The sequence below is a fragment of the Colias eurytheme genome, chromosome 9 (assembly GCF_061535395.1).
Source record: "Colias eurytheme isolate Ceu_HAF_F1 chromosome 9, ilColEury1 Martin Lab GWU primary, whole genome shotgun sequence".
Taxonomy (NCBI): Eukaryota; Metazoa; Arthropoda; class Insecta; order Lepidoptera; family Pieridae; genus Colias; species Colias eurytheme.
Window position 1 is genome coordinate 5682458 of NC_142988.1, and position 17694 is coordinate 5700151.

Below are 17694 nucleotides of genomic sequence, written 5' to 3' on the forward strand. Positions count from 1 at the left end.
TGGCCGAGTGGGCCGGCAACTGCGGGGGCCGGGGGATACGCCTGCGCACCGCGCCCGCACCGCACCACCTAGTATTGACCGACGACGCCTCCTTCCCACATCGAACATCCTTAACTAGGCACTACGAATTCTCCTTTGAAAAATCCCTCAATTTCTTCCTTCAAGAGAGATAGGCCACGTGTAGTTTATAGCTCTACCTATTGTATGTTCATTCAAAATTTCCTTGGGAAGGCCTCGATTTTCAGCTATTTTATTAAATTAAATGAACTTAAACCTTTTACATCGTAAAAGTTTTTATTACCAAACGTTTATGTAACATAAGTACTCCTTGTTACACAACGCCCTCATTGTCAGATAAGTTCCATGTACTTTAAAGCTCTAAGATTTTTAGGAATTTAAGCTTTTTGTCTCTCTGGACAGTTACAACTTACAAAGTTTTACAGGAATGTCGAGACATTTAAATTTAATTTTGTTAGGATTTAATTTATTTCTCTCCTATTTGTCTCTACATAGTTTTTTTTCTGCAATTTGGTATGTTGATCATTTGGATTTGTTACATCGCATCGTTTAAATGGTTACAGAAAAAAAAATTTAAATTATATTTTGCTTTTGTATATATGTATCAATAGATACGGTCCTAATTGACTTTATTTGAGCTAAATTCATTACGACTCTAGCTTGCTTTTAAAAATCAATATATCACTTATAATAGAATACTTTTAAAAAATATTAAATAAAAATTAATAAATATACATACTTATCGATAAGGTATTTTTTGCACGTACGTTTTTAAACTAATACTTTAAACTATCCATTTGTGGGAGTTCCATCAAAATAGGTCTTGCGGTTTGGGTGCTTTGTGGAGCAAAGTTGGAGAGTTTGTTTGTCGGTTGGTTTGCTTGAACGCGCTAATATTATCAGGAACCACGAGTCCGTTTTGAAAACTATTTCACTGTTAGATAGTCCATTTAACGAGGTAGATGATTTCAGCTCCAAGACTATTACAGATTACAATACAAATTAAACTCAGATAATGTCGGGGATAGCTAGATGGATAGTCATATGTGCTTGAACATATTTCAAGCGGAGACCTAGTTGGACTGGAGCCTATGCTATTACCGACGTCATTGAACACTATTTACGGTCGGCAGACCTGGATTCCCGTCTGAGCCACAAAGGCACTGCCCCAGCGCCAAGGCCGTGGCTCCTATAGTTATCTACTATCTCTTCTTTTTTTCGGTAATAACTCCATACATTAGAAATCAATGACGCATCTTTTTCACGCTTTTATTTTGTAAAAAAATTACCTCATTTAATTTTTATGAAAATTGAAAAATAACTTTTCGGAGGCAATAAAAAAATAATAGGTACTTAAAAACCGTCGTTTAGGTATCTCATGATGTTTTGGTCATCTCAAGAAGTTTGGTCTATCGGAACAGTCAACAAATAGGATAAATTGGAATATCAATTTTATTTTACACGCTCGTCTAATTTCGAACCCTTTTGCGTATAGAATTTGTTCGTATATACCTAAGGCGTTTGGCGTTTATTTTTTCTACGTACTTATGCAGGTGTATTATGAGCTTGTAGAACAAAAATGAATAAGGGACCATTAAGTGGTCCCTTATTCATTTTTTTTAAACTCTTGAAATAATTTTCACTTTTCTTTATAATTTAATAAACTATCCCCATGTACATCCAGTTACTTAATCTTTAAACAAATTAACAAGTACCTAGGTAAAAGTATAACAATAACTTCGTCTCAGTAACAATGTTAATATAACTAGCTTTTCGCTCGGAGCTTAATTCGCAGTCTCCACTCTCCAGAGATACTGCAGTTCCCGTTTCATATTTTTGCAAAAGATAAACCTACGTTCTCCCATAATATTAACTTAACAATATAATTTAATAATATAAATTTTTAAGAAAATTTAAAGAAAGCAAGATTTTAACATCGGTATTGGAGTAAGCGCGGAACATTGTACCTACCTATAATAAACCTACTTGGTTAGTATAATAATTATGTATCTACATATAATACGTTATGAATACAATAAACTCAACAATAGGTATCTACGTACCTACAGCCTACTTCGCTCTAATAATTTTGTAGTATATAATTTTACTTTAATTTTTTTATCAAAGGGCTTACAAACTTTAATTAAATAGACTTATAAAATTTCCTGAAGAATGAAGATTCGATAATAAGAGCAAATTAAGAAAAAAGGTTTCGGTTAAAAATAAAGAACATATTTTTCTTAATTTGTCTAATTTGAACATTTTTTTTTTAATTAAATTAAGTATGTTTAATATATTTTTTCCAGTCGGTTAAGGTTATAAGCTAGCGGCTCGCCCTTATTAAATATGGATGAAAACAATAAAAATAAAGCCTATAAGTTTTTTTTTACTGGTAAGAACTAAGAGCACAATATAGTTCTGTGGGTAAGAGAACGCATCGATTCCAAATGCAATAAGCCGGTACAGTACTTTTTGACTACATCCAATAAAAAGAATTAAATTTATCATCTTTCATAAATATTAGTGTTGAAGTGAAGATATAAAGATAGGTGTACCTTAGTGTAAAAACGTGATGGTCGGAATTGAATTAACTTTCAATGCCTAGGTAGGTATCTAATATTGTTTGCCTGGGAGCTCAATGAACCATCTAGTTGTTTAGTATCTAATAAAAAATTACCGAGCCCACTAACTTACCTCGATAAAAAATATTTTTATGGATAAAAATAACATGATTTTCATTTTTTATAAAACTCGAGAAAATAAGCCAAGCTCACCGATATAAAATTGAACAAAACTTTTTTCCAAGAACTCTTATCCGTGATTTTGGTAAAGATCTTAATGCAGTTTATATTCTTTGGTTGTAATGAAAAACTTTGCATCTTTTTATATTATTATGTAATAATATAAAAATTCATAATGCAAAGATAAGCGAAATTAACAAAGTCAGAGCAAACACGTTCGATTTTTGAAGTGAAACTTCTTTATCGGGGTTTGACAAAAATTTAGTGTAACATTTTTGCGTTACGCCGTAGGTACGCGTGACATTTTTGCGTTACGCCGTACGCGTGACATTTTTGCGTAACGCCATACTCGTGACATTTTTAAGGTCATAAAGAAGTTTCACTTCTTACGTGTGTGCTCTAGTACACGCATACATTTTTTTTTCTTTTTATTGTTTTGATGGATGTGATAATTATAATGTTATGTACAGTTTAATAACTTAATAATATGTTAGTAAGTAAAACCGGACAAGGCGTCTTTATGAACCAAAGCTAGATTTATTAGTGCTTAACGAAACACTCTAGGTAATATATGAGGATGTTTCGTTGAACTCGAAAAGCTTTCTGGTACGCTTTAACCTTTTAAATACTTGTTCATTATTCAAATTATCACTCGATTTGATGGTTACAGGAATATGAACAATTAAAAAAGTTACTTATCCAAAATGTACGTAAAACTCTATATAAAATGGATTATTTTTTCAAAATGTTAGTGTTAGTTTCACTTAAGTATATGTTCATAAGTTTATATGTAAGTAACCGATTCCTTTGTAGTTTGTACTCAATTTTGACTCACATTAAACGGACTGATTTAATTTTGGACACATATTTAGGATCGGTTTAATGAATTTGTCTTATTAGATACAGGCCATATATCGTACATAAAATCGATTAAGTACATCTACACTTCATATTTGGGAACTTATTTTTCCAGAACTGATGCCAAATACAAATTAGAACAATGGCTCCAGTCCAGACTACAGTCCATTCAATAAATTAGTATATGATTTTATCACTTATATTAACCTCGATATATTCCATGATATACCTACATAAGTCATGCCTCGCGAGTCGCGACTCGCGAGATTTAACTCTACGAGCCAGAGTGAACTCTTTGAGGATTTCAAATAAATATACTTAGGTACATATTCTACACTAGCGGTCCGCCCCGGCTTCGCCTGTGGTACATATTTACGTTTTCTCTACATAAAAACCATCCTCGTACTTCAAGGAATATAATAGAAAAGAATTATCGAAATCGGTTCAGCCGTTCACACGTGATGCCATGACAACGCGAAACGGGTGCAGACCCGCCGCCTTTTTATAGCTCCCGCCGCGAAGCGCGTCGAACGCGGCAACTGATACACAAAAATAATCCTTATGGCTGCATGATTCTGTATTCACGCGCGATGACTTATAGCGTATTTCATGTATAACTTTGGTGTTTCTACACCGATTTACATGATTCTTTTACTATAACCTGCCCAGGAGTATGAAGAATAATTGTGCCAAATTTGGTTAAAATCCGTCGTGTAGTTTTTGTTTCTATAACGAATATACAGACAGACAGACAGACAGACAGACAGACAGACAGACAAAAATTTTACTGATTGCATTTTTGGCATCAGTAGCGATCCCTTATCACCCCTTCATAGTTTTTTTTTAAATATATTTCATGTACAGAATTGGCCTCTCTACAGATTTATTATAAGTATAGATAGATATAGGATCGAAATGAAAATGATCCTATGAATGATCGAAATTTCAAATCAAATTCCTTATATAAAAGTTAATAGTCTACATTCTTGGTGGAATGAAGATTTAAATGTTGCGTTTAGCCGCCAGATTTGTATAAAAAACCTTTTATGTTTTCACGCCCATGAAAATTATAAGCAGCGTTTCTCGCGAAATTACTTTACCGCGGGCGATGGAAGCGAGATTTCTAGAGCAATCTTCTTTTTATGTTTTTATAAATGTGTCTTTTTACATTTAATTATAATTACATCACCTGTTTTGACTTTTTTTTTTGTTATAATAATTATAACTAGTTAGTTACTCGTAATTCGTAGTTTATGGCTTTACACCTATAATATTCTCTAACCTTTAACGAGATTTCTCATTCATATCGTCATAGTCTCCATGTAGGCAAACAGATCCAGATGGCTCTTGAATGGTTTGGTTTTGCATACCTACTGATAATAAATACTCGTAGCTCGCGCCACAGTATTACAATATAATATTTAAGCTACAGTCAAAACCCTTAAGTCTTAACCAGTCAAAAACCTTATTGACCGGTAAAATAAGTCAATAAGATAAGGTTATTGACTTAATAGGTAACATAATATAAGCACAGTATTACCATTATTTCCTACAGTAAGGAATCGCCTTTGATGTCGCGCGATGCCGCCGCCAGCGTAGGTAATGACGCTGCCACACGAAAATACGCTAGGGTTGCAACAAATGGGAAATAAAACAATTGTGATTATTAATATTATGATGAAATCTTTATTCATATGTACATTCAAAATAATTGTGATTATTAAATCTGATGTAATTATTTGTTCATAAATATATAATTACAGATATTGCACTGCTAAATATTATTTACGTGGACACTTTATTTTTGGATGTTCTTAATTGTATATTATAACATTTAACTAAGTAATGCATTCGCATTGGGATGTACAATCTGATTAGAAAATAATGAGGACAACATAATTATATACATACATAGATTTAATTTTAATTCAACAGATACAATTAATACAATCTTTCTGAAATATTGTTTCCTTCTGGGATTTCAATGTAGATTTACATCCGTAAACCGAACAGTTTGTGCGCGCCATAATAGAATATGTAAGTACCTATGTATAATAAAATTATTACACAAAAAATACGACTGCGTCATCCTTTCGCGCTAGGTAAAGCAAACTAAGCGTGTTTGCTTTACGCGGCCCGCGTCGCCCGACCCCCGCCAGTTCCCCTCCGTTTCTCTGCACAAGTATATTCGTCGCACTACTGTAGGAAATAATGGTAATACTGTGATATAAGGGTGTGGGTTAGGTTAGGTTTCATTCATTTTTTTTCATTCATAATTCACACTCATTTTTTTCATTCATAATTGTTGAGATGACCTCAGCATCATCACGGTTCGTGAAAAAACTCATGCTGCATAATTTGAGCATCTCAAGTGGTTGCTGGATACTAACACTTCAATAATGTACTATATGTTCAATAATAAGTATTTCAATAATGTAACTATCAGCACAGACAGAAAAGTGGCATTACCAAGTTTTTATATTGTTTTCTTTTGGTATATATATATGTTACCGGAAATGTATGAAATCAAGGAATTGTATACAAATCTTAGGAAATGTGTAAAATTCCGATACTATTTCGGAAATGTTTAAGATATTGTTTAAAAAACTATTTAATGCATAGATATCCTAGGAAATGTATAATTTTCCTGGGAATTGTATATAATTCCAATATCGTATTAGGAAATGTACATATAAAGTAAATGCTTTCTGTAATAAAACACGTTATTTTTTTTTTATTATAGCATTTATTGAAACAGTCATACCGTAAAATAATAATAATATGTTCAAATTATCTTACTAATTCACATTTCTAAAATCAACCATCTATTAACTTTTAACGTACCTATGTATCAAAAAATCAACTTATAGTCATATTATAAAAGTAAATCTTTATATTATAATACTTTGTCAGTCCAAATAGCTATTTACTTTTGCAGGGTAGGCTCGAATGGAATTTGGAAGAGCATAATACTTTATTTTTAAAACAGACATCTTGGTATAAGCACAGTTTTTCTTGCAAAGGAAATTCTTAAATCCCTGGCCGGTTACAGTGAATTGCGAGTTGGCAACTGACCGTAGTGCAATCTCGGTACTCGGTGCATTATCTGCATCAAGAAGAACTCTTGGATACACATTAATCTGAGACACACCCTCGTCCCGCTGTCCCCGCGTACCTTCCAATATCTTAAATGTTTTACATTTCCGATTGCTATTTAGGAAATGTGTAATGTGTAAGTATAAAATAATTTATTTCACACATTTCCGTGCCATTTTAGGAATTACATACATTTCCTAGGAATTGTATACAATGACGGATTACATTCATTTCCGTTAACATGTAAGTACATATAATTAGAGCTTTTTTGAACATAACAGTATGACCATCTACAATTAAAATGGGTTTTTGTATATTATCTTCATAACAAAATAACCGGTTTGATATAATCAAGTTTCAATTAATTATTTGTTTCTTATTAAGGCTTTGTCAGATAGGACGCGTATTTTAGCGCTGCGTAGTAGCGCTGCAGCGTCCTGTTTTAACGTCGCGCGAGGCTTCGTCAAACAGAACGGTTTAGCGCGCGTTAGGACACAGCAATTGATATTATTAAAGCTGCATGTTGTTTACATAATTATTACTTACGAACAAAACAAGGTACAGCGATATTAACTCCGGAGTCGGAATAATTTTTTACTTACCAGTTTCATTAATTTCTTCTCCGATTTGTGCCCACAATTTTGCCTTCATTGATATATCTTTATAGTTTATATGAACTATCCTTCGTATTATATAAGCATGGATATTTTCTAACCAATTCTATCAAATTTTCGGTCATTATGCAGTATTTTATTATTATTTTACGCCTATTAACTCCGACGCTAAAATAAAATTTGTAAAAAAATACAACACCCGACGTTAAAGCGTCCTAACGCTGCGACAGAGCGTTGCGTACTGCTAGCGCCGGCGCTGTTTGACAGTATTCTACGATGGTAGTAGAACACATCTTAGCGTCATAGCGCGGCGTCAACTTAACGCTCTGACGCGCGCTAAGTACGCGTCCTGTCTGACAAAGCCTTTAATAATATGATTTATACCCATGTGATGCGGTACAAAATAATTATATAGTAATTCTCTAGCTTCATTAATACAATCTTCCATCAATCTCCTTGGAATGTTAAATAACATTGATAATCCCCTTCCTCAGTTTTAATAAATTTAAGGCTAGTGCAGTAGCAACATTATTCATTTCATTAAATTGTGCTACCTCATTTAATATAACAATATATTAAAATATAGGTCTTTTGTAAAGCCAAACCACTTCTAAAAAGAACTTTCAGGCATATTAAAAGTATTTCTGAAATCGGATTAAGTGTGGCTCTCTTTTAATTGTAGCATATCTTCAATATGAACAGCTGTAAACACATTTATATAATTGTCCAAAATTCTATCCATAAAATCCAACGTCTCAGTATTGGAATGAAAATCACACAGCCTATTATTTTTTGGTACATAATAATTGTATTTGGTCAGTAAATGTTTTCTTACACTGACTGGAACACGATTTCTTTCTTTTCTTTCACATCCTTTCAAAAAACAGTGAGATTCAGTTTCCACAGGTCGTATATAGTTAGGTAATGTGATTGTTTCACTAGATGAAGTAGAAGTAACATCTTGTTCTGAAGTGTTGTTGGATGTCGTTGGATTGGATGTTGTTGTATTGGAACTTAAATGTGATGCAGCTCTGTCAGCCCTCACCCAGCAAGAATGACATAGATATGTCGCCTTATTTCCAATCTGTAAAGAAATACTTTGATAAATATCACATTTCATTTTTACTTTGAGATTTTATAAGAAGATAATTGGATTACTTATTACTTAAAATATTATTAAAACACTCAATAACTTACCTGACGAGGTAATATCCACTCTAATATCACTGCTCTAATTCTTTGTTCGCGTTGAGAATCAGTTCTTAGTAAATGAAACCGTGTGCGCAATACAGAACGTCCACAATAAACACATACACGTTGATGACCCAGAGTAATAGTGTCATCTTCATGATTTTTAATCCTTAAAGAATCATTTGCAAGATTCCAGCATGCATCACATATGTGATCAGAGTGAGTGATCTACAAATAAATAATTAATATTACAATTGGACAAAATAAATGAATATATATATGTATATTTAAAAACGTTATGTTTACGTTGTGTTTGATTTCAATAGCTAGTACTAAATACCTTAGATAATACTAATCCACTAACCGTTAGAGGAGCAGTCCACTGTTGTATAATTGATATTATTGCGTTATCTTGTAACAAATGCATACGTATAGCATTGTTACGATTAGCATTAATACCACAGTTGATGCAGTTCATGTTTGTAAATGAAAAATCGGATGCAAAGTCGGTGTCCAGGTAGGGTATCAGTAGTGAGTCGTAAAGGCAGGTAATCAAAGTCCGGTGTTCTGGCGCAGATTGGTAGTAATAACAGGGTTCGTCAGTGCCCTTAATATGGAGCGAAAGTCGATAAAGATGAAGAAAACAAGTAAATCACAAGCACAAAATTGAATGTAACGTAGGTAAGGTAGGTAACGAAAACCTCAATCAAAACGTTAAACCGTAAACGTCAAAAACTCCGAGCAAAAACTCAAATCAAAAGTCAAAACTGACATTCTTATTAAAATTGTTGCTAGCTTTCACAATAAGAATAATTAATAATATTTTATTTCATAGAATTACCTAAATAAATAGCGTAATCAGTAGTATCAAAAGTTAAAAATAAAATAAGCAACTTCTATTTTTGATTTATTTACATTTGAATTCTATACAAAGCTAAAAATGAATACATTCGTATTAATCGACTATTTTACTGTGGCAGCACTGTCCTTCAAAATAAAATATCCAATGAAAATAACAGACTTGACAAGCGTTTTCACATTTACGATCCGATATCGGACGATAATTTTTGTATGTGTGCTATTCGTGTAGGTGGTGTAGGTGTACCTTAATTGTCTGTGACCTGTGTGCATGATGGAGGCCAATGCGCGGCGGTTGCGTTTTTCTCTAATGCTAGGCGTCCACTAGGCGGATCGGGCCGGGCCGCATCGCAACGCAAAAATACGCCGGCCTATGTTTTGTATGAAACATCGTCCATTAGCGACGGATCGGGTCGGGGCGGGCCGCAACGCATTGGCGGATATCGCTTCGCAGGCGGATTTCTGCCGGCGGTGCGCTGCGGCCCGGCCCGCCCCGACCCGTCTAGTGGACGCAGGCAGGCGGATGTGAGCGACGAGCGTCTGTTAGATAAAATCCGCCTAGGCGGTCCGCCGCGCCCCGTACAGGTGGACGCAGGAGCAAACAGCGCGTCCATTAGAGACGGCCCGTTGCGATGCGACCCGCCCCGATCCGTCTCTAATGGACGCCTAGCATAATAGGGCAATGAAAAAGACGTGTGGCACTCGGGGACTGCCGCGGTAAAGCTATGTAATAGCTATTGCATAGCATGACTTCAAGCCACACCTCCGAGCCCGTCGGAGTGGGGAGCGTGAGGTTTTTTCGTTACGGAATCTCTTGATTCGGTCCCCGCGCTCAAGGCCCGCGATATAAGCTATGCAATATCTTAATAAGAATTAAAAATACCATAACTATAGGTATATTAAAAAATACGATGAATTATCTATTAATTATATAATTGAATGTGGATTCGCTCATATACGAGAGTAATTAAACCACTTTCTAGGTGCGTTTTGTAGCTTGCTAAAAAGAGTATATTGCTCCCTCTGAGTATCTACAATCTAGCTTCCACAATGGGATGTACTACGTGACCAAGCCAACTAGACCCTTTTCAATTGTGACGTCACCCGCCCATGTCTCGGGTACAGATAGCAAAAAAATATATTAATAATATCACTGTTCGCTCTCCGCTATGAATAGTCTTATTTTTCCCCATTTCGAGGGCTATCTATGAATAACAACACAGTAAAAACTTAAACAAATAACAACAAAAAACTTAACAGTCAACAACAAGCTTTAACGATTAATAATAAAAAGTACAGAAATAACTAGCGATGCGAAACGTACGAATGCGTCGATGCTGCGAACCGTACTAAGGCGACCGCGGTACCTGAGGCGGTAAGCGGGCGGGGAGGCCGCATTCCACCCGAGCGTCTAGTTGGCTTTGTCGAATAATATCTTGGATGTATCCAATATATTATGTACTGTCTGTGGACAGATCTTTTTTTTTGCAAAGTGTCTCAAACACCCAAATATAATAATTAGAGTTTTCTATCTGCCATGATGACCAATACTGTTAGACCTCCTGACTTTTCGGGGAGTTTCGGGGGATCTACTATCGCCCCAGGCCTGCCCAAGACTATCGGAGACACTTCCACTCTCGCCGACCCCGCCATAGTCGAGGAGCTCTTCAAAAACAGGAATTAAACAGGTTATTTATTAGGTTCGTTCAGCCTATGTCATGTTATTATGGACGCATTTTAGGTATCAAACTGATTTATCCAGAATTTAAATAGGTACTAGCTTCGAAAGAAAGGGGCTAGCATAGAAATCTAAATAACAAGGCAATAGAAATAAGCGCGCGTGACATTGTCGCCGCTCAGGTGGTTACCATGCCACATGACCATGACCATTCTTATTATAACGTTTAACACAAATTTCAACCTTATTTCTATGAGTTTATGTTCAAAGTTATACCTCTGTTGTAGAAAAGCCGAATTTTTGCGTATTGGAGCAAAAATAAACAAAACGTCTCATATACTTAGGGATGTTATTCTAAAATAAACCGTAAATTCGTGCGTTAGGATACATATTAAAAAGCTTAATTTAATATTTAAGTTAGTTTTCACTAAAATCAAGCTGTCCAATAAAAGACATAGTTTACTTGTGTGTACTGTTTAGCTATCGGTTTAAATGTGTTGATTTTGGCGACAGCGGTTTTCATTCGAATTATAGCACTTCTATGTGTCTTGTTATTTAGATTTCTATGGGGGCTAGTTTGCCAGTTTGTCACTTTTATCGCGCGCGCTTCGTCAACATGATTATACATAATAAGTTTTTGTTATACAGGAACTTAGTACAGGAAGGTACATGGTAATGACTAATGTACTATGGCCTTAGGCCTATATTGAATGCACCTACTGTAAAGTTAATCCTTATTTGGCTCTTATTATAACCATCACTTCACAGAGTAAAACAAATGACTCTGGTATATCTAAAAGAAATAAAAAACAACAATTTCATTTTTAATTATGTAATACTATTATTTATCACAGTATAAATGCTACATGATTTGCTCCTTTTCTCTTTCGAGTTTTTCTTTAGTCCAAGCTTGTAGAAACTGTTTTCTTATTTCAAAAGCTATCACAGCCGCTGCCATTCCAGTGTTCAAACTATCTACACCTCTTTGTAATGGAATATTTAGCCTCAAGCCATTTGTGCTTGTTGCTAATCTGCAAAAATAAAATATAATTTCAAAAGAAAAGCTTTTACCAAGAAACTACTGATAATTTAAATACAATTTATTTTTATATTATGACAACAATATGCAGGCATCAATTGTATCCACTTTATTATTCTAATTCAAAATCTATAATATTTTTATTGGTACCAAAGTTAAATGGACAACCTTTTTATATAATAATGTTTTGGGCATTATATATTTATATTACATATCCTTTTTATGGAAATTAATATTTAAAATAATTTTAATGAATGTTACCTGTAACTTTCTTCACTTATACCCTCTGTTTCTCCACCTATTACTAGTGTAATATGTTTCAAATTGGAAAATTCAACACCATAATATGGTAACACAGGTATCTGTGACAATAGTGAATTACTTGTATGATCCGGAGTTTCTACATTATCTGTGGTAATATTACTGTCGGCTATAAACAGTGAAGAGTTAGGCACCATATACTTTGGTATTTCTTCCCAGTCCAATGATGTATATATTGGCTGTCTAAAATGAGCTCCTGCTGCACTTCTTATAACTTTTGGATCCCAAACATCCACACAACCTATAAATAAAAACAAATATGAATTCTACTAAAAGTGTTGTCTCTTTACACCAGTGTGAAATATTTCATATTTTTTTATACCCCAGCATTTACATGTTACATGTCATCACATATAAAATGTATTTATACAATCATTTTACCTTTTGTTAGCAACACAGTTTCACAGCCAGCTCCCACCGCCACTCTTAGTATTGCACCCAGATTACCAGGTACTCTTATATTGTCACAAATTAAAACCATCGGCAGAGGTCTTGAAAGCCTCTTTACATTTTCAACAGTAGGCATTTCAAACACACCTAAACACACATAAATCAAATTATGAACATACTATTAAACATTAATTACACAGCTTATTCATATGAATGATAAATTATCATTTGATTTGATAAATTATTATTAGATATAGTAGTAGAAAAATAATAATGGACTCGAGTCTCCTCATGTCTACATTACAGAATTAATTATCATATATTTTATCTATCTAACTAACTCTGCTCTGCGGTTTTACCCGCAGTGCTGTGCTCCTGTTGGTATAATCGAGATGATATATAGCCTATAGCCTTCCTCGATGAATAGGTTATCTAACACTGAAAGAATTTTTCAAATCTGACCAGTTAGACCAGATTAGGGAGTTCAAACAAACAAACAAACTCTTCAGCTTTATAATATTAGTATATAGATTTGAAATCCTTTTTTGTGTTACAGACAAGGCTAATTTTGCAATTTGATTAATTTAAGCTTTACTATAATTTATAACTAGCGTGGAATTGAAGTGACATAATAATTTAAATTTAATTTAATTACTTTACCAAATATTCCTGGTGGAGTTTCAAGATCTGACCACTTAGTAATATCTTTGTAAGGTATTTTATATATTTGCACACCAGTATTCGGAAGAAATGGATGAAGATTTTGTAAATCTTGAAGTTGACTGAACATAACATATTTTAGTTTACATTTAGCTTCCAATCCATCAACAATTAAGCGCCAACCTTCAACAAGCATTTGATTTGTCCGTGTTCTTTCCTTTTTGGATTTCAACTTGACTAAGAGTGAACTGAAAATGCATCGGAATAATAAAAATACAATATAGCATAGGCTTCAGTATAATCTAGATAATCACGGTATATTGAAGAGACTTTACCGACAAAACATACCTTATTTTACTGTCATTTTCTTTTAACTTTTCATACAGTATTTCACCATTATCATCATAGACTTTTTTCTGACTGAGGTAAAAATTCCTTTTCTTAATTTTTGTTTCTCGTTTTTCTATAACATCATTTGGTATGATTGGTTTTAAATTTTTAACAGTAATGTTCTCTTGAGCTTTTGAGGTTTCTTTTATATTTATTGCATTACCCTTATCCAATGTTTTTTTTAATTCCTTCTCCAATAATACAGGTTTTAAATCTATCACTTTTTCTTTTTTTAATTGAACATTAGACTCTTTTTCAAAAGGAATAATCACTTTAGCAGGCCTTCTATGCATCCACCTGCTATATAACCTAACAGACCGTACGCTAAACATAGTAGTTTTTCTTGTGATATTTATATGAGTGACCTAAAAAGACAAAATTAAGTTAGTTATTCTCAATATAATCAAACCTGAAAAGTGGACGATTTACGAGCATCATACCTATGTTTAAAAATTTATAATTCCTATTTGTTGTGTTTTCTATTTAGATTCATGACAATTGACAACTGACAACCCGAGCACGGAGCAACCACTTCTTTGTGACAGTTCTGTGCCATTGAGTTAAAAAAAAAAAGATAAATTTAAGTTTTGTTGAATCTTAATACTATGCGTAAAATAAACGATATTTAACAAATGAAAATTAATCAGACCTTTTAGCTAAGCCGAAATGTACCATACTATTTATTAAAAAGGTATTTCTTATTTTTAATAATTAAAAGTTGCCATATTTGTATGGAACTAGCTTATCGTCCGCGGCTTCGCCCGCATAGTCTAAGGAAATTCCCATGGGATGAAGAATAAGATGTTTCACCGCGGGAAAAAGTAGTAGCTTTTGTCACGCTCTAGACTCCTTACTATCTCCAAGGGCAAACTCTAACTTCTCATTTATATTAGAATATATTATTATATTATATTTACATTTATTTACAAACTAGCGGTCCGCCCCGGCTTCGCCCGTGGTACATATTTCGCAATAAAAGGTAGCCTATGTTCTTTCTCAGGGTCTAAAGATTGTCTGTGCCAAATTTCATCAAAATCGGTCCAGTAGTTTATGCGTGAAAACCATACATACATACATACAAACCTTTCCTCTTTATAATAATATATAGTAATATAGTGTAGATAGGTAGGTACTTAAGTATGTACTCATTTTTTTATTGAATCTATCTGTGGAATTGTTACATAAGGTACCTCTATTATTATAAACTGTATTCTTTAATTTAAAGCAAATACTTATAAATAAAAATACCTAAAAGTAAAAATATCAAATTTTAATCTTTTATAATTTGAGAACAAAATTAAAGGTGGTAAGGAATAAGGAGTTTTATCCAAATAAGTATTCAAACACTTTCTGTTGTGCAATTATATTTTTCATAAAAAGATAGTCTTTAATTGATTACTTAAATGACTTAGAAATAATTTGAGAAATGGTTATGGTGTTATGGATAAGATAGACATGGATGATGTTACCCCTTCTCTATCACAAATAGAAAACAATTATTACAGCAAAGCAATATTTACAAAGCTATAATAACAAAAAATAATATTCTAATTACTATTTCAATAAATTATATCTTTGTCTTTGTTTTAACTTTGACACATTTGACTAGATTAAATAGACTAAAATTATTTTCAGTACATACTATCATGGACCCAATATACTTGAGTATATTGGTCCATGGTACTATGTAGGTATTCAACATTGTGCCCTATAGATTACAAGTAAATGCTTTATATATTAGTGTAAGCATTTCAAGAAATAAGATATTTGTTAGAACACAATCTATTACCACATAGGAATTACACATTTAATTTAGTCTGTACATAATTTCAGCCAATGATTTGGTACTTTGCAAAGCAACCCCTTCATTTTGGCTCTACAAATTCACAAAATAAATTATGCATTGATAATTATCTAATGTACCTACTTGGTATACTAAATAAAAACAAATATCTAATATTTTGTTTGTGAGCAGGTCTTTCCTTACTTGAAGAAAACATTATTTTAACTACCTATCTATAAATATAAAACATAAATATTTATCCTTATAATCCTCAAACTCAAGTCTATAGTGCAAGAGTTGATGGATGAAAACACTTCTATTGTACATATTTTGTTACCCTGCCTTTATACATTTTTTAATGAACTCTTGCTGAAAAGATTTTTATAACTTTATTTTTCTGTTTCAGATGAAGATGAAGACGATGATGAAGATGATGATGATGATGAGGATGATTGTGAAGATGATTCTACTTCTATAACCTGATCTTGTAAATATGGATGTCTTAGCACCTCCACAACAATTGCCTCAACCTTGTCATATTTTTCTCTTAATCGTTTAGTTTGTGATCTTAAATTTCTTATATGTGTTTGCTTTTTTCTTATAGTCTCTCTTAATTTAGAACATTGAAAGATTAATTTTTGTCTCCTCGGGGATAAAGATCTGGGCTGTGATGGATCCGATAAAATATCTTTATCTAATTCTGGCTTTTTTACTTTAAAATTTACCTGTAACAATTTTAATAAGAATAATATTTATATTTTTACAACTGACTAACCTTAAATATTATGCAAACTATATAGTATTTACCGGTACAGCTATAGTAGGTATGGATGCTCTCTTTAAAATACGGCGGCCATTCCTGGTCATAAAACAGTCTTCTTTAAAATGTTTACTGCATATAACTGAATATTTGGTAGGTGCCCAGTCGGCTCGATTTATAACTCGTATCCATTTTTCTTTATAAACAGACTCAACAGGAAATCTATATTTAAAAAAAAATGCAATTCACAAAGACTGCCTTTAAACAAATTTTATTGTATTAAGTATTTTAAATAGAAAATTAAACATCAGATTTTTTTAGCAACCTAACTAAAATTTATAATTTTTAACATTTACCTGTGAAAAGTCTCTTTATTTGGGTTGTTTATAACATTGACACCACAATTCAATACGGAACACTGATTCATTACTTATAGCATAAAAGGCGAGAATGCAATTAATACAGATTTATTAGTTATATATTATTTTCAGCACTGATTAGGATTGTGCTAGTTGATTTCCATGCATAAAAATGTATATTGCAGTTGCATTTGCTACAAAAATCATTTTTTTTAATAAAAATTGTTAAGCAAGTAATTTGGATAATGTACGAAGAGTTAATAAACTTATCCCGCTTCGTGATCCATTTTTTTCTATTCTTTAAATAATTCCTGTTTACCGATTTTACAAATAAAACATATTATGCGAGACTACTGTTTCATATTATAGGAGAAATTGTTTATTTTAAATTTTCAAGTATTAAAATTTAAATAGATTTGACAATTATTATTGGCATTTATAAATTAATATTTTTGACTTAACTCGTAATCAATTACATAAAATACGTCATTGACAATGACATCCAGAACCTCGTCCAGGAACACTGAATACTACTAATATTCTAATAAACTACATAAAAATATTAGTTACATATTATAGGGCGTATTCAGAAAGAAAGCTTGAAACTTATAAGCGCTTATAAGCGCTTATCGGCGCTTATAAGCGCTGGTAACCCGCGCAGGAAAATATATGAACATGCGCTTATAAGCGCTGATAGGCGCCGACAAGTTTCAACAAGTTTCAACAAACTTGTCGGCGCCGATCAGCGCTTATAAGCGCATGTTCATATATTTTCCTGCGCGGGTTACCAGCGCTCATAAGCGCCGATAAGCGCTTATAAGCGCTTATAAGTTTCAAGCTTTCTTTCTGAATACGCCCTTAGACATGTGTAATAAATAATCTATATTACATACCAATGCAAACTTAGCACCCCATCAATGGAATTTTGGGTCGAAAAT

The 17694-nt window shown here is 33.1% G+C and overlaps 3 protein-coding genes across 5 annotated transcripts; all 3 read right to left on the bottom strand.

Annotated features, from left to right (window-relative positions):
* Positions 1-6333: 6333 nt before the first annotated feature.
* On the bottom strand, positions 6334-9200 carry LOC149905784 (uncharacterized). Of its 2 annotated transcripts, none has more exons than XM_090105982.1 (3): positions 8883-9200; positions 8525-8746; positions 6334-8411 (listed from the first exon to the last, which is right to left on the bottom strand). In XM_090105982.1, exons 1-3 carry the CDS (start codon positions 8994-8996, stop codon positions 7983-7985), a joined length of 765 nt encoding a protein of 254 aa, XP_089962108.1. In that variant the 5' UTR covers positions 8997-9200; the 3' UTR covers positions 6334-7982. The 2 variants fall into 2 exon arrangements, with proteins under 2 accessions (XP_089962108.1, XP_089962107.1); XM_090105981.1 differs by having other exon boundaries at positions 8859-9200.
* Positions 9201-11882: 2682 nt separating this feature from the next.
* LOC149905785 (rRNA methyltransferase 3, mitochondrial) lies at positions 11883-14371 on the bottom strand. The gene is made up of 6 exons (XM_090105980.1): positions 14295-14371; positions 13813-14219; positions 13465-13712; positions 12796-12951; positions 12355-12655; positions 11883-12085 (listed from the first exon to the last, which is right to left on the bottom strand). The coding sequence occupies exons 2-6, from the start codon at positions 14184-14186 to the stop codon at positions 11917-11919; spliced, it is 1248 nt and encodes a 415-aa protein (XP_089962106.1). The 5' UTR covers positions 14187-14219; positions 14295-14371; the 3' UTR covers positions 11883-11916.
* An 812-nt stretch (positions 14372-15183) lies between these two features.
* Positions 15184-17178, bottom strand: LOC149905786 (THAP domain-containing protein 1-like). Of its 2 annotated transcripts, XM_090105986.1 has the most exons (4): positions 17076-17160; positions 16754-16950; positions 16445-16619; positions 15184-16362 (listed from the first exon to the last, which is right to left on the bottom strand). In XM_090105986.1, exons 2-4 carry the CDS (start codon positions 16822-16824, stop codon positions 16027-16029), a joined length of 582 nt encoding a protein of 193 aa, XP_089962112.1. In that variant the 5' UTR covers positions 16825-16950; positions 17076-17160; the 3' UTR covers positions 15184-16026. The 2 variants fall into 2 exon arrangements, with proteins under 2 accessions (XP_089962112.1, XP_089962111.1); XM_090105985.1 differs by having other exon boundaries at positions 16754-17178.
* Between the last annotated feature and the right edge of the window lie 516 nt (positions 17179-17694).